Source organism: Oncorhynchus clarkii, unplaced genomic scaffold, assembly GCF_045791955.1.
Source record: "Oncorhynchus clarkii lewisi isolate Uvic-CL-2024 unplaced genomic scaffold, UVic_Ocla_1.0 unplaced_contig_1334_pilon_pilon, whole genome shotgun sequence".
In the NCBI taxonomy this organism is placed as follows: domain Eukaryota; kingdom Metazoa; phylum Chordata; class Actinopteri; order Salmoniformes; family Salmonidae; genus Oncorhynchus; species Oncorhynchus clarkii.
In genome coordinates, this window is record NW_027260921.1 from 38,574 (window position 1) to 64,263 (window position 25,690).

The 25,690-nt window shown below is 41.8% G+C and overlaps 1 protein-coding gene and 1 pseudogene across 1 annotated transcript; both read left to right on the forward strand.

Moving 5' to 3' along the window:
- Nucleotides 1–325: 325 nt before the first annotated feature.
- LOC139402243 (myosin heavy chain, fast skeletal muscle-like) lies at nucleotides 326–18,897 on the forward strand. The gene is made up of 41 exons (XM_071146341.1): nucleotides 326–350; nucleotides 665–710; nucleotides 844–1,071; nucleotides 2,440–2,586; nucleotides 3,584–3,740; nucleotides 4,076–4,103; nucleotides 4,368–4,482; nucleotides 4,580–4,672; nucleotides 5,025–5,085; nucleotides 5,228–5,326; nucleotides 5,917–6,020; nucleotides 6,196–6,334; nucleotides 7,121–7,239; nucleotides 7,404–7,553; nucleotides 7,648–7,818; nucleotides 7,980–8,283; nucleotides 8,568–8,632; nucleotides 8,726–8,813; nucleotides 8,930–9,047; nucleotides 9,163–9,286; nucleotides 9,722–9,858; nucleotides 10,333–10,588; nucleotides 10,808–11,050; nucleotides 11,388–11,564; nucleotides 11,661–11,806; nucleotides 11,986–12,076; nucleotides 12,482–12,871; nucleotides 12,993–13,119; nucleotides 13,320–13,438; nucleotides 13,642–13,838; nucleotides 13,971–14,154; nucleotides 14,291–14,456; nucleotides 14,615–14,739; nucleotides 14,898–15,206; nucleotides 15,428–15,631; nucleotides 15,783–15,908; nucleotides 16,037–16,207; nucleotides 17,560–17,664; nucleotides 17,764–17,859; nucleotides 18,228–18,359; nucleotides 18,765–18,897. Exons 3-41 carry the CDS (start codon nucleotides 856–858, stop codon nucleotides 18,783–18,785), a joined length of 5,820 nt encoding a protein of 1,939 aa, XP_071002442.1. The 5' UTR covers nucleotides 326–350; nucleotides 665–710; nucleotides 844–855; the 3' UTR covers nucleotides 18,786–18,897.
- Nucleotides 18,898–20,552: 1,655 nt separating this feature from the next.
- On the forward strand, nucleotides 20,553–24,482 carry LOC139402242 (zinc finger protein 436-like; annotated as a pseudogene).
- The last annotated feature ends 1,208 nt before the right edge of the window (nucleotides 24,483–25,690 follow it).

Consider the following 25,690-nt stretch of genomic DNA (forward strand, 5'->3'; position numbering starts at 1 on the left):
ATTTGAGGGTCAGTGGGAGTAACGTTGGAATCAATTTGATTAATCCAACAATTTTTTTTGACATTATAATAATTATTAGCAATGACATATCTACTTTATGTAAATTCAGTGAAATTCAATTCAGAGACAAACATGACATTAAAAAGTAATGTACTGGGAGTGTGGTGTTCCTGGAAGTGGGAGGTGCTAGCGAGAGACAGACACACAGGTCTGGGGGGGAGGTCTCTCCTACAATCCATGTCCTTCCCCAGAGTGGTCCATAATTAACAGTTGCTTGGTTGGCACTTCCAACCAGATATAAGGAGACTGAGGCCCCAGCATCCATAAGTCAGATACCTTCTTTCTCTGTGGTAAGACCTCTCCAACTTTGACATTTGTCTCATGTTTGCACTCAGCAACTGAGGCGGTAGCTAACTGCAGTGTTTGAATTAAGTTATGCATGTCTAAGATTTGACAGTATGCAATAAAGTGGCATTTGATTTAAATGTTTTACTTCCAATCTGTAACTCTCATTTACATAATTTGAAGGGGTTCTAGAATGTAACTGGGCTTTCAGGGGTAATTATTTGAATGTGTAGTGAAGTGAGTTGCCAAAATGTTTTTTGACGGCTAAATGATGAGCATTTAGACTTGTGTGTTTTCACAACACTCTCATGTTTCACAGGGTCCTCCAAGAAGTACACATTCATCTGTAGGAGGGGGAAAATAAGGTGAGACATGGTTTGAGTCTTCACATAAAAAGTGATGAGAATATTCTGAGAGATATACCGCTCACCTAACTCTGTTGACTGGGGAGGAAGCACCACAGAGTCAATCATGTTTCTTGTTTCATCTCTTTCCTAGTTATCCGTCACCATGAGTACGGACGCGGAGATGCAGATCTACGGCAAGGCTGCCATATACCTCCGTAAGCCTGAGAGGGAGAGGATTGAGGCACAAACCGCACCCTTTGATTCAAAGAACTCCTGCTACGTGACAGACAAGGCGGAGCTGTACCTTAAGGGTCTGGTCACTGCCAGGGCCGACGGGAAGTGTACTGTAACAGTCACAAAACCTGACGGCACTAAGGAGGTAAGCCTGATCTGAAAAGTATTCAAGTTTGTGCAATTACACTATTCCTTGAAAAATCATCTAAATTCTTAAAGAAAATGTCAACAACAAAAAAAGTTTTTAAAAAAGATACACATACATGCATGCACTCACTCTGTTTGCAATACTAGTGTTTAACATCATTTTTGAATGACTACCTCATCTCTGATTACCACACCTACAATAATCTGTAAGGTCCCTCAGTCAAGCAGTGAATTTGAAACACAGATTCAACCACAAAGACCAGGGAGGGTTTCCAGTGCCTTGCAAAGAAAGGCACCTACTGGTAGATGGGTAAAAACACAAAAACATTTTAATTACACTTTGGATGGTATATCAATACACTCAGTCACTACGAAGATACAGGCGCCCTTCCTAATTCAGTTGCCTAAGAGGAAGGAAATCACTCAGGGATTTCACCATGAAGCCAATGGTGACTTTAAAACAGTTACAGAGTTTAATGGCTGTGATAGGAGAAAACTGAGGATGGAGCAACAACATTATAACAATGCTGACCTAAATGAAAGAGCGAAAAGGAGAAATCTTATACAGAATAAAAAATATTCCAAAACATGCATCCTATTTTTGCAATAAGGCACTAAAAGTAAAACTCTAAAGAATGTGGCAAAGAAATTAACTTCATGTCCCGAAGACAAAGTGTTATGTTTGGAGCAAATCCAACACGACTGAGTTCCACTCTTCATATTTTCAGCAAGAAAATAACCTAAAACACAAGGCCAAATATACCGTGGAGTTGTTTACCAAGACGACATTGAATTGCCTAGTTACAGTTGACTTAAATTTGCTTGAAACTCGATGACATCTTGAAAATGGCTGTCTAGCAATGATCAACAACCAGCTTTACTTGACAGAGCTTGAAGAATATAAAAAATAATAATGCGCAATTATTGTACTAACCAGGTGTGTAAAGCTCTTGGAGACTTACCCAGAAAGACTCACAGCTGTAATCTCTGCCAAAGGTTATTCTAACATGTATTGACTCAGGTGTGTGAATACTTATGTAAATGAGATATTTCTGTATTTCATTATCAATTTAAAAAGATCTATTTAATAAATGTTGAATCCAGGCTGTAAAACAACAACATCTGGAATAAATGAAGGGCTACTTTGAAGCATTTACTTGCTTTATGAAGGCACTATGTAACTAACACATTTCTCATGTTGACTAGTCAAGAATCACCATGTATGTGTCAGTGGGTGATAACTAAGTAGTTGGATTAAATATGGATATATATATTTTTTAATGATGCAACTTGTATTTAATGAGCAAAAATCATTCAGTCATGTCCAGTTTGATCTGTGTGTAATCTAGATTTCTGACTGTTTCAGGAAGGAAAAGAGTTCAAAGATGCAGACATCTATGAGATGAACCCCCCTAAGTACGACAAGATTGAGGACATGGCCATGATGACCTACCTGAATGAAGCCTCTGTGTTGTATAACCTCAAAGAGCGTTATGCAGCATGGATGATCTATGTAAGAAACCTACACATACATACAACCACATACATGAACATAAGAAATACATAAATACAGTACTACCCATACAGAGAAGTCTAAAAATATTGACACTCTTGATAAATATGAGCAAAAATGTATTCTAAAATGTTTTATGAGTTGGGAGGGATCTTAGACCACTCATCCATACAGAATCCTTCCTGATCCTTGACATTCTTATGGACTGCCCACTTGAATTCAAACCGCAGGTTTTCAATGGGTTTCAAGTCCCGAGACTGAGATGGCCTTTGCAAAATGTTGACTTTGTGGCCAATTAATCATTGCAGATTTTCATGTGAATGTGGGTTTATTGTCCTGCTGGAAGATTAACTTGCGGCCAAGTTTCAGCCTCCTGGCAGAGGCAACGAGGTTTTCGGCTAAAATATCCCGGTACTTGATACTGTTCATGATACCATTGACCTTAACAAGGGCCCCAGGACCAGTGGAAGCAAAATAGCTCCATAACATCAAAGATCCACCACCGTATTTTACAGTAGGAATTGGGGTTCTTTTCTGCTTACGCATTCTAATTTCAGCACCAAACCCATCACCTGGTTGGCTTACCCAAAGAGCTCTATTTTCGTGTCATCCAACAAATGTAAACGGCTGGAGTTTACTAAAATGGAACTGACACTTGGATTTGAACCAGTGCTTTGGTCGGATGACATGAACATAGACCTCTATAATTCTGACCCCGATCTCTTTGAGAGATAAAGATATTATTACTTGTTAAAAACAAAATACTTTTTTTCAAGCAATTGTATTAGTATAAAAATATATACTTTTGCAGCCTACAATATATAATATAATATAGCTCAGTAAACTGACACCACTGTAATGAATGGTAGAAACCAAAACATATCAATACAGTAGACCCACATCAGTAAAACCAAAGAACACCCACATCCTCACATAAATCCAGGTAAAAGTCCATCTGACTTTACTAATACCCTAATTTAATTATGCTTTCATCCAGACCTACTCTGGGCTCTTCTGTGCCACGGTGAACCCCTACAAGTGGCTCCCCGTATACGACATGGAGGTTGTCAACGCCTACAGAGGGAAGAAGAGGATGGAGGCTCCACCCCATATCTTCTCTGTCTCTGACAACGCCTTTCAGTTCATGCTGATTGGTACGAGCTGTCATGGATGGATGGATGGATGGATGGATGGATGGATGGATGGATGGATGGATGGATGGATGGATGGATGGATGTCCATAAGGACATATGGATCTCAAAGTCAATTAAGTGCTTATGGATAGATTAATGGATGCATCAATGGAATATGCTTCAGAGAGGTATCTACTGTTTTCTAGTCTAGGTTCAAACAGTTTGCTGGGAATATCTGATTTCACTACCCTTGAATGGAAAATGTTCCAAATTGAAATTCATGATGATGCTATGAATACAATAATGTCCCCTGAATGTTGCTTGAGTATGATAAGTAATATGTTTTTTGGTTCCAGATAAGGAGAACCAGTCCGTCCTGATTACGTAAGTTGTTTACTAAAATGTCACTTGAGAAAGTGTTTCTATTGTAATAAGTTGTGTCACTTGGTGTGATGAAATACATGACATTATGAATGGATTAGAGCATCAGGTTATGTGTAATAACGAGTCGATGAGAAGGATTATTTGTTAAAGACTTATGTCAGAACACAGGTTAACAGTGTATTTTTCTATGCTATTTCTTAGTGAAAGACAATCTGACACTCAAACATGTAACTAAAACCCCTCTTTCTCTGTCATATAAACCAGTGGAGAATCCGGTGCAGGAAAGACTGTCAACACCAAGCGTGTCATCCAGTACTTTGCCACCATTGCAGTGTCTGGTGGAGAGAAGAAGAAGGAAGTAGACCCAAGCAAAATGCAGGTAAGTTGTTCTTATGTTTGCCTTTTTAACACATTTCAAGCAATGAAGAAAAAATTACTTTACCAGTTTTTGAGCAACTTATGTTTGTCTCAATCAGGGGTCTCTTGAGGATCAGATCATTGCAGCTAACCCTCTGCTGGAGGCTTACGGTAATGCCAAGACAGTGAGGAACGACAACTCGTCTCGCTTTGTAAGTATGAAGGGCATACTGTGGAAGTTACCTTATATTGGAAAAATGTATCATTAGTTCCCTATAGTATACACTTTAAAATTTTACTTGATTTGCTGTAGTAATAAAAAAAAAGATCAACCCCTACCAATTAAAAAAAATAATTGTTTGCAATCCATGTAATAATTCACATTTCCTGTTGCTGTAGGATTTTTCCCCCTGCTGTAGCAAACTGGATCCTACATCAAGATCCTATATCTGTATCAATAGATCCAACATCTGTCCAACAAACTGTAACATTTACAGGGGTCTATCAAAGAAAAATGTTAGATTCATTTGTTGACCTATTTCTAACCCCCATGCTCTACTGTAGGGTAAATTCATCAGGATTCACTTCCAAGGTGGTAAACTGGCTAAAGCTGACATTGAAACCTGTGAGTTGGTTTTGATTGTTTCTCAATGCCTTCCTAAATTCACACAGATCATTTTTAGGAGATCATATCATCAAATGTAATTTTATCCCATGTTCTCTTCTCTTTCTCTGTGTGTCATTCACTCATTCTCTTTCTCTCTCAGATCTGCTGGAGAAGTCCAGAGTGTCCTTCCAGCTGCCCGATGAGAGAGGCTACCACATCTTCTTCCAGATGATGACAGGCCACAAACCTGACATAGTTGGTACGACAAAGTAGAGGTCCAGAGAAAATGATTCCCACCCAGATTTTCCCCTAACCCTACCACTCCTCCTCTAACCCTATCATCCCTACCCCTCCTCCCATTACCCTACCACTCCTCCCCTAACCCTATCATCCCTACCACTCCTCCCATAACCCTACCATCCCTCCCCTAATTGGAGTTAACAAATGGACAACAATACTTAGGCTTCTACTTCCAGTTTATACGTACTATATACATTTTACATACACAATGTATTTTACAATAGTTGTCTTTTGTTTGTTATTTGTCCCTTCATCGCTTCATCTACCCTCAACCCCTCCACACTATAATCCACACTAATCATACTATTACAATGAGTACATCCAAGATAACAAGGCATCTAGACATTTGGAAGGTCTCTGCGAAATATCTATCAAGTAATACACTGTGATGCACTAGTCCACAAGTCTCAGTCTCCTCTTTATGCTATTCATTATATACTACATGTATCATTGAGTCCATCTATTGAGTCAAGGAGGGAGAGATAATGTAAAGTAGGAGAGCAGAATTCTAAGAGATTTAACTGACAAGCTGTTCTCCGTTGTCCACAGAATTGGCGCTCATCACCACCAACCCCTACGACTTCCCCATGTGTAGTCAGGGACAAATCACTGTGGCCAGCATCAATGACAATGACGAGCTGGATGCCACAGACGTGAGTCAAACAAAGGGTTAACCAAACTCTAGATAGGGAATGGCTAGGACCACCATACACACTGAATGTACTGTGCAATTCCAACTTGGTGGCAGCTGGGAATCTTCATGTATTTTATTTCACATACCAAACTACCATTCAGTTAATCTCTGTTGTACTTCCTCTTTAATGCCAGGATGCCATTACCATCCTGGGCTTCACTAATGAAGAGAAGCAGGCCATCTACAAGCTGACAGGAGCTGTATTGCACCATGGCAACTTGAAATTCAAGCAGAAGCAACGTGAGGAGCAGGCCGAGCCAGACGGCACAGAGGGTGAGTCCCACTCATAGATATACAATATGTAGAGCATTAGTCCCATTCCCAGAGATAGAAATATACTGAGTGTACAAAACATTAGGAACACCTTCCTAACATGGAGTTGCACCCCCTTTTGCCCTCAGAACAGCATACATTTGTCAGGGCCTGGACTCGAAAACGTGTCGAAAATGTTCCACAGGGGTGCTGGCCCATGCTGGCTCTAATGCTTCCCACAATTGTGTCAAGTTGGCTGGATGTCCTTTTGGTGGTGGCTCATTCTTTATACACACAGGAAAAACCCAGCAGCGTTGTGAAAAACCCAGCAGCGTTGCAGTTCTTGACACACTCAAATCGGTGCGCCTGGCACCTACTACCATACCCTGTTCAAAGGAACGTAAATATTTTGTCAGGCCCATTCAGCCTCTGAATGGCACACATACACAATCCATGTCTCAACAGTATCAAGGCTTAAAAATCATTCTTTAACCTTTTCTCCCCCCTTCATCTACACAGATTGAAGTGGAATTAACAGGTGACATCAACAAGTGATCCTAGCTTTCACCTGGTCAGTCTATGTCATGGAAAGAGCAGGTGTTCCTAATGTTTTGTACACCCAGTGTAGTCAGGCAGGAGTTATTTTTAAGACACAATTCCAACCTCCAGAAAATATTTGAAATGATGGATATGTGAGAAAACCTAAACCTAACCCACAAAAAAGATAGCCAAACTATTTTGTCAGTGTGAAATCAGAAACAAGTGATCTTGTGTCCCTGAGTCTGTTGTTGTTGGTTCTCTCTCCAGTGGCTGATAAAATTGGCTACCTGCTGGGCCTGAACTCAGCTGAGATGTTGAAGGCTCTGTGCTACCCCAGAGTGAAGGTCGGCAACGAGTATGTGACCAAGGGACAGACTGTGCCTCAGGTAAGTCAGCCAAACACAGCATCTACCATTTTCTGAGCACCATAATTATTTTGGGGATGAGTGCATAGCTAAAAAAAAATAATGTATCTTGTTTTTCCCTTATGCTCTTATCACAAGACATGGTCAATATCTCACATATTAATTTGAGATATTATAATTTGCAGGTTAATAACTCAGTCAGTGCTCTGGCCAAGTCCATCTATGAGAGGATGTTCTTGTGGATGGTCATCCGTATCAATGAGATGTTGGACACCAAGCAGCCAAGGCAGTTCTATATCGGTGTGCTCGACATTGCCGGGTTTGAGATCTTTGATGTGAGTATGAGACCAGAACAAGACAATTAGATGTGATTGAGATGGATTACAAACTTGTATGATGAAATGATCCCTTTTAAAATTCCATCAACAGTATAACAGCATGGAGCAGCTGTGCATCAACTTCACCAATGAGAAACTGCAACAGTTTTTCAACCACACCATGTTTGTCCTGGAGCAAGAGGAGTACAAGAAAGAGGGAATCGTCTGGGCCTTCATTGACTTCGGCATGGACTTGGCTGCCTGCATTGAGCTTATTGAGAAGGTAAGATGTCTGTGAGGATTATAATGGTACAACGTATCTGACTGTTGAGAACTCAATGTTTCCTAAATGAATGTAATCCGCAAATAGAATGTTTGCAAAAGGAATAAATGTGATCCTAAATGGAAATATCACTAATTTGATATACATCTCCTTTCGTAAAGCCATTGGGCATCTTCTCCATCCTTGAAGAGGAGTGCATGTTCCCCAAGTCTTCAGACACTACCTTCAAGGACAAGCTGTACTCCCAGCATCTTGGCAAAACAAAGGCGTTTGAGAAGCCCAAGCCTGCCAAAGGCAAGGCAGAGGCCCACTTCTCCCTGGTGCACTACGCCGGAACTGTGGACTACAACATCACTGGCTGGCTGGAGAAGAACAAGGACCCCCTGAACGACTCAGTTTGTCAACTGTACGGGAAGTCCTCAGTCAAACTTTTGGCTGCCCTGTATCCTGCTGCCCCACCTGAGGGTAAGACTAGCATCATGTCACAATATTGAATTTAAAGCACTTGTTACAACCAAATGTTCTTTAAAGTCTTTGAATGTATCACACTTTCTCCGGGTTTATTACTGGGTTAATTTACTCATACAATAGGTGTTATTCTACACAATCTGATTGGCAGCATTTGCCTCTAGATAAGTGTGAAGTTAACCAGAGATTCTCTGGTTTATAATTAGTGTGCTTGCTGAAGACAAGACCACTCTAGGAAATGTACTTTTCTAGTTATCTTTAACTTTCCCCCATTTTAACAGATACAACCAAGAAAGGAGGCAAGAAGAAGGGTGGTTCCATGCAGACTGTGTCCTCCCAGTTCAGGGTGAGCTTTTGCAATGTGCATATTTAGTCCTTCAAAAGGTGCATTGATTATCATAAATGATGTCTGAGAAAATGGTTTGTAACCCTCTTACAGGAGAACTTACATAAGCTGATGACCAACTTGAGGAGCACTCATCCTCACTTTGTGCGCTGCCTGATCCCCAACGAGTCAAAGACTCCAGGTACAAGAAATATTGAGTTAAATATGTCATCTTATCAGTATAATATCAGTAACCTTAACGATCCCAATCTATAACCTGTTTATTAGTATTAAAAGAGACTTGTTTTGATTTACCAGGTCTGATGGAGAACTTCCTGGTTATCCACCAGCTCAGGTGTAATGGTGTACTGGAGGGTATCAGGATCTGCAGAAAGGGCTTCCCCAGCAGAATCATCTATGCTGATTTCAAGCAGAGGTACACAAACATAAATGCACACATGCTCACAGATCTGCTCCAAGGATAAGCTTACCTTTTACGTAATATAACCAACCTACAACTGCACATATGTAAATAATCTATCTTTATTCAGGTACAAAGTACTGAATGCCAGCGTCATCCCTGAGGGCCAGTTCATGGACAACAAGAAGGCTTCTGAGAAGCTGCTTGGGTCCATTGATGTCAATCACGAGGATTATAAGTTTGGGCACACCAAGGTCAGTCAAATACCCCCCAGCAAAATCTGACAACAAAACACAGCTTGAATAATAATTTAAACCCATACCATATAAAATCTCTCTAGTTGATCTATGCATCCTTATGTTCTTTCTTCTTCATTTAACTAATGGAAAAGGTGGAAAAACATTGTACTGTTTTTCTTCAAAGTCATACATCACAAGTATAGAAGTGAATCTAAACTCATTATCATGTGCATTGTGATAGAGTGGTATGGCTGCAGTTATCTGCATCTGTGTACATTATTAATCTACAACTGTACAATGTCTAACAACTTAGAAACAACCTCTCACATGGTTTGGTTGCAACCATTGCAGAGTTAATGTTGTTTAAATCAATCTAGTGGTGTTGTTCCCCTCTTTTGATTCAACCCTTTCTATCTGTGGTTCCATTGACCATGTTAACCTGTGTCTCAGGTGTTCTTCAAAGCCGGTCTGCTGGGTGTCCTGGAGGAGATGAGAGATGAGAAGCTGGCCACTCTGGTCGGCATGGTCCAGGCTCTCAGCCGTGGATTCCTCATGAGGAGAGAGTTTAGCAAGATGATGGAGAGGAGGTGAGGAATAGTAGACATCTTGGCAAAGCTTTCTGTCAACCACCTGTATCTAATGCATTATGATTACATACTGTATATGCTGTGAGTTGTTCAGAATGAGAAGGTACATCTTATAATGGTCAACTAAAGCTTTTGGGTTCATTAATTTAGTCCAGAAATGGATGTAGCAACTAAGGATTCTAGCTTAATAGTTGGAGTTTGGGATTTGGCTGTTCAATTGTCATTTACATTTGTGATATTTACGTTTTCATTCTTGAAGAATATAAAATGTCTCATGAGCTTAGAATGCACGACCTGTCAGATTTTGCATCTAGAGCACTGTCTATGAATTTAAGAGGGGTTACATTTCCCTAGCCCCATTCCTCAACTGTAAACAAACAGTGGCAGGTGGTTCTGTTTTGTTGTTCATCTAATCCCAGAATGTAGCTTTAAGCATGTCACTCACCATGCCACTCCATCCTTTCTGTCGACCAGAGAATCAATTTACTCCATCCAGTACAACATCCGCTCATTCATGAATGTCAAAACCTGGCCATGGATGAAGTTGTACTTCAAGATCAAGCCCCTGCTGCAGAGCGCTGAGACTGAGAAGGAGCTGGCCAACATGAAGGAGAACTATGAGAAGATGAAGACAGATCTGGCCAAGGCTCTGGCCACAAAGAAGCAAATGGAGGAGAAGTTGGTGGCCCTGACGCAGGAGAAGAACGACCTGGCGCTCCAAGTCGCGTCTGTGAGTAACCCGGGCACATTTGCATACATATGAACACACATTTGCATACTCATACATATGAACACACATTTGCATACACATTCATATGAACACACATTTGTATTTCCCATGTTATATATCTCTTGAATTTCTATTGATTTGCTCTGACCTCTTTGAGTAACATGTATACTTGGATACAAAGTGAGGCCTCTGATTTGGTTTCTGCTGTTCTGAAACCAGGAAGGAGAGAGTCTGAACGATGCTGAGGAAAGGTGTGAGGGGCTCATCAAGAGCAAGATCCAGCTGGAGGCCAAACTCAAAGAGACGACCGAGAGGCTGGAGGATGAGGAGGAGATCAATGCTGAGTTGACTGCAAAGAAGAGGAAGCTGGAGGATGAGTGCTCTGAGCTGAAGAAGGACATTGATGACCTGGAGCTCACCCTGGCCAAAGTGGAGAAGGAGAAGCACGCCACTGAAAACAAGGTCTTGTGTCTTACCATAGACAGTCTAACCAAACAATAATCCAATCAACTCAAAACATAGCTTAACAGAAATGGAATTCAAGTTGTATTGTGGGTGCAGGAAAAATGAACACACAATAGTAGAATTTCAGTTGTGGGGTACATTCATTGTATGTTCTGCTCCCCCTCATTTATGACTTCCATTCAGTACACTGGCGTGGTGAACACTGCCATCGAGTGTTGAATCTATAGTACAGTAATTGTTGAGGCATTTCTAATCTAAATTAATTGAAGGCAATATATAACAAACTAAATCTCCCCTTTATGGTGAAGTATAATTATGTTGTGGCAATTTACAGGTTAAAAACCTGACAGAGGAGATGGCGTCTATGGATGAGAGTGTTGCCAAGCTGACCAAGGAGAAGAAAGCCCTCCAAGAGGCCCACCAGCAGACACTGGATGACCTGCAGGCAGAGGAGGACAAAGTCAACACTCTGACCAAGGCCAAGACCAAGCTGGAACAGCAAGTGGACGACGTGAGTGGAGTTTGACAGTTTGGCCATGATAGTATGTAAGATGATATTATCTTCAGTTGTTTAGATTTTAACAATATATGTGTTTTTATCTTCTAGCTTGAGGGTTCTCTGGAGCAAGAGAAGAAGCTCCGTATGGACCTTGAGAGAGCCAAGAGAAAGCTGGAGGGAGATCTGAAACTGGCCCAGGAGTCCATAATGGACCTGGAGAATGACAAGCAGCAAGCTGATGAGAAAATCAAGAAGTAAACACAAACAAATGACTACAGTATTAGCTGCTATAATGGTTGTTTTTGACTAATTCTTGTAATTATTAATTAGCATTTACATGTGATTCTTAAAAGCCAAGTGAATGGTATAATACTCTCCCTTTACACTATCAAAGCAAAACCAACTCTGCAATCAACGTGTTTGTGTTTCTTAGGAAGGAGTTTGAGACCACCCAGCTCCTCAGCAAGATTGAGGATGAGCAGTCTCTGGGAGCTCAGCTGCAGAAGAAGATCAAGGAACTCCAGGTACAGTACAGGATATAAGCTCCAGTACAGAAAAGCACAGACTTGAACCATTTCCTTTAAAAAAAATTACACTTTTTCTGTCAGCAGACAGTTTTCCAGGTGGCTTCTGATGGCTCAGTAGGTTGGAAGATGGTGTTTCTTGTTGGTGCTTCTTACCATCCCCACTCAGCCCTCAATGACAATTGCCATGTTAAAATGGCTTATATCCATCTAGAGTCCACTGTCTAACTTCTTACCTTTGAGGGTTTGGCTCTTGCATGGGACACGGTCTACTGAATATATTAGTGTAACTGGCTTCGTATTAAACACATTTATACAAAATATACATACTATTATTACTTTGTGAGGTTCAATTGTTTCAACTGTATTGTAGTGTTCATCCCCCTGCTCCTGCCCCTGTTCTAGGCCCGTATTGAGGAGCTGGAGGAGGAAATTGAGGCTGAGCGTGCTGCCAGGGCTAAGGTTGAGAAGCAGAGGGCCGATCTCTCCAGGGAACTTGAGGAGATCAGCGAGAGGCTGGAGGAGGCCGGAGGCGCCACTGCTGCTCAGATTGAGATGAACAAGAAGCGTGAGGCTGAGTTCCAGAAGCTGCGTCGTGATCTCGAAGAGTCCACCCTGCAGCATGAGGCCACAGCCGCCGCTCTGCGCAAGAAGCAGGCCGACAGTGTGGCTGAGCTCGGGGAGCAGATCGACAACCTGCAGCGCGTCAAGCAGAAGCTGGAGAAGGAGAAGAGCGAGTACAAGATGGAGATTGATGACCTCTCCAGCAACATGGAGGCCGTCGCCAAGGCTAAGGTGAGTAGTGATGTTTTGATCAAGCAGTGTTGAGGAGGGTCAACTACATTACCATTCAAGTGACCTGAAGTTGACAGGAGTCACATATATAACGTAATGATGGAACATGTTTCACTAACAGGGCAATCTGGAGAAGATGTGCCGTACTCTTGAGGACCAGCTGAGTGAGCTCAAGACTAAGAATGATGAGAATGTTCGCCAGATCAACGACATCAGCGGACAGAGGGCCAGACTCCTGACAGAAAATGGTACCAACAACAATGAACAACAAGCCAATGCTTTCCTTCAGTAGAACACAACATGTATTAGGGGCTATATCCACATAGTCCACTCCACATACGTTGTGAACAGTACAGTAGAAACTAACATTGCCCTATGATACCTCAAAATACATTTCAATCTTAGAGAACAGAGACCCTATTTACAAAATGTCCCTCTGTCCCTGCAGGTGAGTTTGGCCGCCAGCTGGAGGAGAAGGAAGCCCTGGTGTCTCAGCTGACCAGAGGAAAACAGGCCTTCACCCAGCAGGTGGAGGAGCTGAAGAGGGCGACTGAGGAGGAGGTCAAGGTAAGGGACCCAAGATGGACTCCACCGTCCACAGAGTTTAGAGCTATATCTTCATATGACTACACCACCCTCTCTCTCCACCCTCAGAGACTTCTACTGTCTCACCAACCCCAGAGACTCCTACTGTCTCTCCACCCTCAGAGACTTCAACCATAATTTGTTTGACTATCTCACTAATCTCTCCTTGTCTTTCATTCTCACAGGCTAAAAATGCACTGGCACACGGTGTTCAGTCTGCCCGCCATGACTGTGACCTCCTGAGGGAGCAGTTTGAGGAGGAGCAGGAGGCCAAGGCAGAGCTGCAACGCGGCATGTCCAAGGCCAACAGTGAGGTGGCTCAGTGGAGGACTAAGTATGAAACTGATGCCATCCAGCGCACAGAGGAGCTGGAGGAGGCCAAGTGAGTCGCACGCAACAGAAAAACTCAGATATGGTGTGGATGGTGAGGGTGGCAGGGGGCTCTGACAAAATGTTACATCAATATGTATTGTAACATATCTCTCACATTAAAACAACCTCTGTTGTCCAACAGGAAGAAGCTGGCCCAGCGTCTGCAGGAGGCTGAGGAGACCATTGAGGCGACCAACTCCAAGTGCGCCTCCCTGGAGAAGACCAAGCAGAGGCTGCAGGGAGAGGTGGAGGACCTCATGATTGATGTTGAGAGAGCCAACGCATTGGCCGCCAACCTCGACAAGAAGCAGAGGAACTTTGACAAGGTGAAAATGAATAAACCTCACCATAGGCTGATATTTACTGTCTGCTATATGATCAATTATAGTATAATTGTAGCATATTTATAATTCAAAACTCTTCATCAATGACTTCCAATGAAAATCCCATGGATTCTCCTAGGTTCTGGCAGAGTGGAAGCAGAAGTATGAGGAGGGCCAGGCTGAGCTGGAAGGAGCTCAGAAGGAGGCTCGCTCTATGAGCACTGAACTCTTCAAGATGAAGAACTCCTACGAGGAGGCTCTGGATCATCTGGAGACTCTGAAGAGAGAGAACAAGAACCTGCAACGTGAGCATTTGACAGCAATTCTATTTGGCTCATGTTTCATTAGCAATATTAATTGCTGTTAATAAATTCACTGTTATTATGATTCAATGTCAACTTCAGTGCATTGGCGATATCCACTGAAAATCTCCCAAGTCTAAACTGCTCCTGTGTGTGTGCAGAGGAGATCTCTGACCTGACTGAGCAGATCGGAGAGACTGGCAAGAGCATCCATGAGCTGGAGAAGGCCAAGAAGACCGTGGAGACAGAGAAGTCTGAGATCCAGACCGCTCTGGAGGAGGCTGAGGTACAAACTACAGCTGTTTGATGGGAAAGCAGTGTTAACTAACCAATGCCAGCTAGAGTGAAATGCTCTCTGTATTGGTGTTATTGTAGTCATATATATTTCATTCCTACATCCAAATGTATTGAACACAATTGGCCTGACTGCCTCTGTTTGTCCAGGGAACACTGGAGCACGAGGAATCCAAGATTCTGCGTGTGCAGCTGGAGCTGAACCAGATCAAGGGAGAGGTGGACAGGAAGATCGCTGAGAAGGACGAGGAGATGGAGCAGATCAAGAGGAACAGTCAGAGGGTGGTTGACTCCATGCAGAGCACCCTGGACTCTGAGGTCAGGAGCAGGAATGATGCCCTGAGGGTGAAGAAGAAGATGGAGGGAGACCTGAACGAGATGGAGATCCAGCTGAGCCACTCCAACAGGCAGGCCGCTGAGGCCCAGAAACAGCTGAGGAATGTCCAGGGACAGCTCAAGGTAAAGGGACTGGGACATCAGGCTCAAACACCTGAACATGGAGAGGGATTTGTTTGTGAATCCGTAGAAAATAACAGAACAAAGGACTTGAATAGAGTGGTTTATGTACTAAAGGTAGCGATACTGGGGAAATTCTTACCAATGAATATTTCTATCACTGATCGATCCTTTCACCCGTACTTCCACAAGTCCTAATGAACGTATGTCATTGTGAACCCCAGGATGCCCAATTGCACCTTGATGACGCTGTCCGCGCTGCAGAAGACATGAAGGAGCAGGCCGCCATGGTGGAGCGTAGAAACGGTCTGATGGTGGCTGAAATCGAGGAGCTGAGAGTTGCTCTGGAGCAGACAGAGAGAGGCCGCAAAGTGGCTGAGACTGAGCTGGTAGACGCCAGCGAGCGTGTTGGACTGCTGCACTCCCAGGTATGGGTCAAAAGCCATTTCTAATGAAACTCAACCAAGCATACTATTTGAACCCACCTGGAATTTGACAGTGCTTGCCTTAGATTTTCATAATTTCAGTCTTGTCTTGCAAGTTCTCTTGAGAGTCAAACAAATCGTCTTCCTCCTTCAGAACACCAGCCTTCTGAACACCAAGAAGAAGCTGGAGACTGACCTGGTGCAGGTGCAGGGAGAGGTGGACGACATCGTCCAGGAGGCCAGGAATGCAGAGGAGAAGGCCAAGAAGGCAATCACTGACGTGAGTCCTTGAATTACATCAACTTAATTTGTCCCCGAGTGCCAATGGTAGCAGGGCTGGATAAGAACCACAAAGATCTCAGAGGGACGTTATGATTGGTGCGTAAATTAAACAAACTACTATTCTAGGCGGCCATGATGTCTGAGGAGCTGAAGAAGGAGCAGGACACCAGCTCTCACCTGGAGAGGATGAAGAAGAACCTGGAGGTCACAGTCAAGGACCTGCAGCACCGCCTGGATGAGGCTGAGAATCTGGCCATGAAGGGAGGCAAGAAGCAGCTCCAGAAACTGGAGTCCAGGGTGAGATACCTGCAGGGTGGATTAGGGTGGATTGAAAGACTGATTGCTGGAAATGTATTTGATCATGTAAAAATACACAGGAGCATTGTTTAATGATTTGCTCTCACAATAACCCACCTACATCAGGGGTTCCCAAACTTCTTTGCATCGGGGACCACCCCTTTTGTGGTAGCGTATACATCAGGGACCCCCTTCATAATATCAGAACACAACTCCTACTTTAAAGTGCATCAAAAATAGCATCCACGCAGATTTACTATGACTTCTGCAGTGCATGACTGGACTAATCTAGTCCCCCTTGTTTGCATCTGAGAAAAAATGTTGCAGTTTTAAAGCTTAAATTACTGTGGATTTATGATCACAACAAAAACAATTATAATAATTGTACACTTATTTAGTGGAGTTGATCCAAGACCTTTAAATAAAAAGGTATTGGATCAAGACTTCTTCTAATCTGCCATTTCGATCATATTAATAATAATAATTCACAATAAATATCAACACAGAATATAATATACATTCATCGAATTAATGTCATAGTAATAATTTATCTCTCTATTGTAACGTCTCATTCAACAACCGTTGCTAGGCAAGCTAGCGTTGCTATGCGGGGCTACCAGCTAGCAGGCTAATGGCTGAATTAGCTTTTAGGCTAGCGGACTTTAATAAGTTCGTAAAACCTGAAAATACAACAGAATATCTCAACAAACATATGTACATACTTCAGAAACTTTGCCGTCTTGAATATGGTGTTTTTCCACTCGCTTACTTTCAAAATAAAGACATTAAAATGTATTTATGTCGGTGCTTCTGTCTTGCTGTTGGCTCACTTGGCAAACTACTCTCAACTGCCATGGCGCGAGCTCCATAATAGAAGCAATGTCACAACATTAAAACATACGAGTGGCGGCCTCTAGTTGCCATACTGGTACTGCACCATACACCACAAAACGCATGACAAAATGGTTAAAAGTCATATTTCAAAAACAAGAAGAATTGAGTTGTGAGCCTCCCAGACCTGTTGTTTAATCTAAGAGTTAATAACATAAATTGTGGATGAATAATATTACATTGTACTGTATTGCACCCTCTGAACATTTTCCAAAGATCCCGGGCTGTTTAATCTGTTCTTGCTAGAAATATTCATAAACAAATTGAAATGTAAATTCCACTTTGAGAACCACTGACCTAGATAATGAAAAGTTGCTGTTATAATTACAGAGTACATAGGAAAAGATAACAATTGTGCCTCCTTGACTGGGTAGAAGATTCTACCGTTTTACAAATAGTTGTTAGGTCTGATTTGATTTCACCACCTCAAACAAATGCCTAAATGTATTTGTTCCACAAAGGTGCGTGAGCTTGAGACTGAGGTGGAGGCTGAGCAGAGAAGAGGTGCAGATGCAGTCAAGGGAGTCCGCAAGTATGAGCGCAGAGTCAAGGAGCTCACTTACCAGGTAAGAGATAGAGAAAGTGCCTTCTTCACACACTTGACACTAACACAGAGAGGTTTGTGTATAAAACTATACTGACAGTGATTTGATCTTCTCCCACAGACTGAGGAGGATAAGAAGAACGTTAACAGACTTCAGGACCTGGTAGATAAGCTGCAGATGAAAGTGAAGGCCTACAAGAGGCATTCTGAGGAGGCGGTGAGTCACAGACTTAGTCAAATACTCTGAAAGCATACAATGGAAAATGTTTTTTCCCCCTACAAAACGTAATGTGCTGAAGTAAAGTAAATGCTGAAGAAATTATGCGCATTTGTGAGTGCCTCTTATGTGTTACCAACTTAAAGGAGATTGAATATGAATTTGCTGGTCTAGTGATCGTGCTGGAGGCAGCGGTTTGTTCTCGTTCTGCCACTCACTTTCTCTGCAGTATCATATATCTCCCTGTATACATTGCTATCCTAAATCTGCCAATATTTGTTTTGTTGAAAATATTATTTTTATTTGCTACCTGAAGCTTCAAACTTTAAATGCTGATGTTCTGCTCTCCCTCTCTTTTCCTCACCCAGGAGGAAGCAGCAAACCAGCACATGTCTAAGTTCAGGAAGGTTCAGCATGAGCTGGAGGAGGCTGAGGAGCGTGCTGACATCGCTGAGACTCAGGTCAACAAGCTCAGAGCCAAGACCCGTGACTCGGGAAAGGTACAGAACTGCTGCTAAACCTGTACCTGACTCATGTTCAGATATGACCACATCAACACCACCTATGATTCAGTCTTCTCAGAGGTCAATACTGACCTTTTACACACAACTGTATTGAAGATCCATATGAAGAACATTTCAGGAAGGGCAACAACAACAAAAAATATTATATAGGACTTATAGTATATATATACAGTACTTCAAAATTGAAAATCCAAGCTGAGCACTGAGCATTAAATGCTTGATACATATATTTATCATGTTCATTATTATTACTGATCCATTATATTCTATCCATATATTTATCATGTTCATTATTATTACTTGATCCATTATATTCTATCCATATATTTATCATGTTCATTATTATTACTGATCCATTATATTATTTCTTTATTCTTACAGGGAAAAGAAGTTGCTGAATAAACAAGACCAAAGTATTGAAGATCAAAGTCTTACCATTTTCCTGTGTTGCATAAAATATGATTTTCATGGTGAAATGTTGAGCATTGATTAAAAACATGTGGATCTACATACACTTCCTTTGTGACTGTGGATTTATTACTCAACAAACAGCTTTTTCATACCATAAAAATATTGTACTTTAATTAAAGGAGCAATCTGGGATTCCAACATCAACAAAGTGTTTTCCCCAACAAAGCGGTCCCTTTTTATGGTAAACAGATGAGGGATGAGGCTGGAGAAATGTAACCACTCTCACAATTCATACTGAGCTATGGATCACAGGGACGGACCTTCCAAACATCAGCATGATCATTTAAACTATGGATCACAGGGACTGACCTTCCAAACATCAGCATGATCATTTAAACTATGGATCACAGGGACTGACCTTCCAAACATCAGCATGATCATTTAAACTATGGATCACAGGGACGGACCTTCCAAACATCAGCATGATCATTTAAACTATGGACCACAGGGACTGACCTTCCAAACATCAGCATGATCATTTAAACTATGGACAGGTCCAAATGTAAATGTTTCAGAAAGAAAAAGACATGAGACATATGTATGCATAACCATGGTAGCAATAACCATGGTAGCAATTGAAAGGGAAAAATGTGTAGATTGTTGGGAAATTCTCAGAACAAAGTTCCTAGGAAACAACCAACCTTATTTTCGTATATGAATGTTATCACATATTATGCAAATATTAATGTATTGTAAAAAAGATGACTTTAAACATACATGGTAATCGAGCATCTGACCAAATTATGTGAGACTTTAGTTCTGGGTTCAATTGACATTATGCCCACATAAATGGGGAAAGAAATGAGGAATGTGATATTGATTTATCATTAGACAATTTGCATTATCCAATAGATTTTCGGCAGATATAGACTTCCATAACAATTAGCGTTCCCCTACTGTCCTCAAGTGTGAACATTTTGGTAATACACATTCTAAACACAGTAATACACATTCTAAACACAGTAATACACATTCTAAACACAGTAATACACCTTTTAAACACAGTAATACACATTCTAAAAGCAGTAATACACCTTCTAAACACAGTAATACACCTTCTAAACACAGTAATACACATTCTAAACACAGTAATACACCTTTTAAACACAGTAATACACCTTCTAAACACAGTAATACACCTTCTAAACACAGTAATACACATTCTAAACACAGTAATACACCTTCTAAACACAGTAATACACATTCTAAACACAGTAATACACCTTCTAAACACAGTAATAGACCTTCTAAACACAGTAATATACCTTTTAAACACAGTAATAGACCTTCTAAACACAGTAATAGACCTTTTAAACACAGTAATAGACCTTCTAAACACAGTAATAGACCTTCTAAACACAGTAATAGACCTTCTAAACACAGTAATACACTGTAGAGAGGAAGAGGCAAAGCGAGAGGTTTTACTCTCTCCAAAATCTGTCCAAAATGTGTTTCTATGGGTTCATTTTGGACCTAAACTTTCCCGCCTTTTGGACAACGACTCGCACTGTTATGACGGAGACATGAGCATCTCGTTATTATATATAGCTATCTAGCTATATAGCTAACTCCAACCTTGCGGGGATATACTGGATACATTGACTCCCCACCCCGCATGTGTTAAATTTGCCAAACTAACAAGAAGTCGTAGTTTTCATCCCATCCAGCAGGTGGCGGTAATACACCATTGTTTTATATATTCCGCCCTTAAAGAAGAAGAAGAACGCATCCGGAAGTTTACATCCTTGGTTTTTAACCTTGCGTGTTCTTACTCAGTCAAACAACTGTCGGTAAAGACTTTTAGCCACAACGTTTGAAGGTGAGTTTGTGATATGTTGAACTAATTATGAGCGCGCCTAAAGCATGACTTCCATTGACAATCGTCGGTGATAGAGCAAATGGTGTAATAACGGGTACCGAGGGCCAATAACGTAGCTATCTACTGTTAGCGTTAGCTACGGAGCTTGTTCTCTTACTAGCAGGCTGGACACATAACATTTTTAACAACGCTTTTTTCTGATAAAAACTAGTTCATTGCATCCGCCGTGGAGCCCAGTTTAATAATGTGACCATATTTCCTAACTACTTGCTGTCAATTTGAAGTAATCACGAAAAAAACAGGCCTTATTGTAGGGACATTTTCACCCTGCCAGCTCCTATTAGTTCTATTGAGCACCGTGGCACCAACTCGCCTTCAGAACGTTCTATTCCTAGCTTATTGTTCCACGTCACAATGCCTGCTTCGCTATCGTTGGCAATGATACATGCTCACATTGTTTACATTTGAACTATAAACAACAACAAAAATACTCATGGAAATCTGAGGTCGGCAGGTTTTTTAATTTAATTTTTATTTTTTTACCTTTATTTAACCAGGCAAGTCAGTTAAGAACAAATTCTTATTTTCAATGACGGCCCAGGAACACTGTTCAGGGGCAGAACGACAGATTTGTACCTTGTCAGCTCGGGGGTTTGAACTTGCAACTTTCCGGTTACTTGTCCAACGCTCTAACCACTAGGCTACGTTGGACTAGAGCGTTGGATTAGTAACCAAAAGGATCGAATCCCTAAATAAAATAAATGCAATTATGTAAGTCTGGGCAGCGAGCTTGTTTGTCATCGATCACTAGACCAGAAATATTTCTCCATTTTCATTTTTCCCTACTTTCTCATTACGCAGACATAAGCACAGTTGACACCATCGAGGTGCGGATATTTACTTTCTACACAAGTTGTTTTTTCCCCAAGTTTCATCTGAGGAACAGATTGTAGTGGTAAAATAAAAAGGATACAGTTTTTTTTTTGCCATTTAGGCTAAATTGAATTCTAAGCATCACTCCAGTCAAAACAGGCTCTGCGAACATTCGATTCCATTAATTTGCTATGGGCTCACGCTGGTGGTCTAGCTTAGCCAACGTTCTTTTGCTGTTTTTCAGCCTTGGGTGAATTTTGACTCATTCTATTGTCCAGCCTATTACTAGCTGAGAGGCGAAACATATACAGTACAACCATCTTTTTTAGTAGCTATTTAGCTAACTCAAGTTGAGGCTACCTGGTAGAACCCATGCAGTCTGATTTCACCTCAGAGAAAATACCAGATATATACGGAACGAAAACAATTGGCTAGGTGTCTCTGGTTAGTTAGCAAGCCAACTCTACCTGTGATGAGAAACGTGGAAGCTAGTTACCTAGCTAGCTCGCTATCTGTGACCTTAGAAAATCAGTGTTTGGAATGTAACTTGACTTAGCAGAGTGAAAATCACCCTCCACTGTATCTGCTGCTTTTTACTAAACCATCTGCAGATCCACCTACCTACTAGCCTACCATGGCTGAACCCAAGTCTATGGAGTCCCCAGGTTCTGGCTGTGGTGTTCCAGCACAGAGAAGCTCACAGCAGGGTCCAGAGATGGTGTCAGTGAAGCTGGAGGACTGCAGTCAACCACTGGAAGTCAATGTGATTGTGATAGGGGAAGAGAGAGAACTTAAAGTAGAAGATCAGAAGGTAGAAGTTAAAGAAGAAGAAGAAAATGTGGTGGAGGAAAAGAGAGCAGTCAAAGAGGAGGAGATGGATGTTAAAGAGGACCATAAGGAGATAGAGATTAAACAGGAGGTGGAGGAGAAGAGAGCAGTCAAAGAGGAGGAGATGGATGTTAAAGAGGACCATAAGGAGATAGAGATTAAACAGGAGGTGGAGGAGAAGAGAGCAGTCAAAGAGGAGGAGATGGATGTTAAAGAGGACCATAAGGAGATAGAGATTAAACAGGAGGTGGAGGAGAAGAGAGCAGTCAAAGAGGAGGAGATGGGTGTTAAAGAGGACCATAAGGAGATAGAGATTAAACAGGAGGTGGAGGAGAAGAGAGCGGTCAAAGAGGAGGAGATGGATGTTAAAGAGGACCATAAGGAGATAGAGATTAAACAGGAGGTGGAGGAGAAGAGAGCGGTCAAAGAGGAGGAGATGGATGTTAAAGAGGACCATAAGGAGATAGAGATTAAACAGGAGGTGGAGGAGAAGAGAGCGGTCAAAGAGGAAGAGATGGAGATTGAAAAGGAACACAAGGATACAGAAGTCAAAGAAGAGCTGGAGGAGAACGCAGTCATCAAGGAGATGGAGGAGAGAGGTGTGAAAGAGGATGAGGAGACAGAAGTCAAAAAGGAGACAGGACTAGAAGAAGAGGAGGAGAGAGAAGTCAAAGAAGAAGAGGAGAACAGGGACGTGTCTGATCCAGACCTAGAGGAAGAGGAGGCAGCATTAGATAGTATCACTGACCCAGGTAAGTTCAGGTGTGGAGTACGGAGAGAGGTTTGTGCCTTGGCGGCCACAGGGGATTCTAAAACTCTTATTGTGTGTCTGCTTGCATCAACAAGACTATTAAATCCCCTCCAATGTTCTGTTCATGATTCTAACCCGTTATCTGTCCATATTCCCACAGGAGAGAAAAAGGCCTTAACCCCATATCTGTTCATATTCCCACAGGAGAGATCTCCAACCCAGGTTCAGACAGTGAGCCCAGTTCCACAGCATCAGGAAAGCATCAACAACACGAACAGAGGAACTCAAGACAGAAACATCACCACTGCATGGACTGCTTCACTAGTTTCTATGAGCCAGAGGAGTTGAGAAGGCACACTTGTAGGCCCCACCCCTGCTCAGATTGCAGAGGCACTTCCATGTGTCCAACTCACCTCATACCACGCAAAAAGACTATCAAAAGAAAGAAGACTTACCCCTGTGGTCAATGTGGGAAGAGTTTTCAGGCACCAAGCAAACTAAAGAAACACCAGATAACTCACACAGGAGAGAAGCCTTTCCACTGCTCTGTATGTGGGAAGAGTTTTCCTCTTTCACAGACCTTAAATAGACACCAGCTGATCCACAAAGGAGAGAAGCCTATCCACTGCTCCCAATGTGGGAAGGGCTTTAAGCGACCTGATTCCCTGAAAAATCATCTTAGAATACACACGGGAGAAAAGCCTTTCCACTGCTCTCACTGTGGGAAAAGTTTCAGTCATTCAAACTACTTAAAGACACACCAGCGAACTCACACCGGAGAGAAGCCTTACCACTGCTCCCAGTGTGGGAAGCGTTTCAATCAGTCTTCAGATCTAAAGATACACCAGCAAACTCACACAGGAGAGAAGCCTCACAAATGTTTTCAGTGTGGAAAGAGTTTTAGTCATTCAAGCTACTTAAAGACACACCAGCGAACTCACACAGGAGAGAAGCCTTACCACTGCCTTCAGTGTGGGAAGAGTTTCAATCAGTCTTCAGATCTAAAGACACACCAGCGAACTCATACAGGAGAGAAGCCTTATCACTGCTCCCAGTGTGAAAAGAGTTTCAGTCAGTTTTCAAGTCTGAAGACACACCAGCTAACTCACACAGAAAATAGGTCATACCACTGCTCCCATTGTGGAAAGGGTTTCAGTCTGTTGCACCACCTAAATAGACACCAGCAAACTCACAAAGGAGAAAAAAACTCACCAATGCTCTCAATGTAGGGAAAAGTTTCAGTCAGTCATCAAATCTGAAGACACACCAGTTAAAGTATCACAGCCCTGACACCACACAGAGTTCTCTTGCTTTAGAAGAAAGTCAACTTCAAACCACAGAAGTAAAACACATGTAAACACATATTATGTTAAAGGAGCAGAGCAGTTTTAATAAAGTTAAAAGTAACTTAAAAGTATATATATATTTGCCTGGATTTTCAGCCTATTCGGGTGGGATAGAGTATTTGCCCCAGAGCATGACATCACAATCTGATCTGACCAATCATCTTTTATTTGCATATGTATCCTCATATATTGAAGAGGTTTGTGGGGTAGGCTCTAGTGCAGGGTTCCCCAACTGGCTGCCCACGGGTGGTTTTGATTGGACCCCCAAGTTTTCTGGTCAAAAAAATATAATAATGTATCATTTTTTATTGTAGGAGATTAGACTTTAAAACACCAGCCAATCAGCTCCAAGTGATTTGAATTTTGAAAATCTGTTCCCACGCTTAAGATACATTTGTATATGATCACATATATATATGTAAGCAAGATTTGAAATTATGTTTTAATAAAATTGTTATCGGTTTGGGCTTCCTGTATTCAATTTGTTCTGGCCCCATGACCATCCTCCCGAGAAAAAAATATCTGAATCTCGATGATGATCCATCCCTGTTCTAGAGTCTATAGGCGATCCTATCCACCAATCAGGGCTGTGTATGTAAATATATTTCCATTTGTGTCAACAGGCCCCCACAATCAGACTGAGAATTCCAACAGCTAAAGGAGGCTCAGGGAAATAAATTATAAACAATATAGTTGGAGTTATTTTCATGAAATAAACACAGTGATTTATTAGACATAGTGATGATTTACAAATAAAAAGTCTACATGAACATTTATAATGTAGGTAATATATTCCATTTAGCAGCTGCTTTTATCCAAAGCGACTTACAGCCATGCGTATGGGGGGTCCAGGGACTCCAACCCACTACCCTGGCGTTATAAGCAGAGTGCTCTACCAACTGAGCTGCAAAGGACCACCTCACCTGTTATTCTACAGTAGATCAGGGAGTCTTGTATTAGCTATCACCTCTCCTGTTATTCTACAGTAGAGCAGGGAGTCTTGTATTAGCTATCACCTCACCTGTTATTCTACAGTAGAGCAGGGAGTCTTGTATTAGCTATCACCTCACCTGTTATTCTACAGTAGAGCAGGGAGTCTTGTATTAGCCATCACCTCACCTGTTATTCTACAGTAGAGCAGGGAGTCTTGTCTCTGATCATCTGGATCAGTGCTCAGCATTTACACAATCGATTGTTTTACCACTTCAACCCTGGTAAC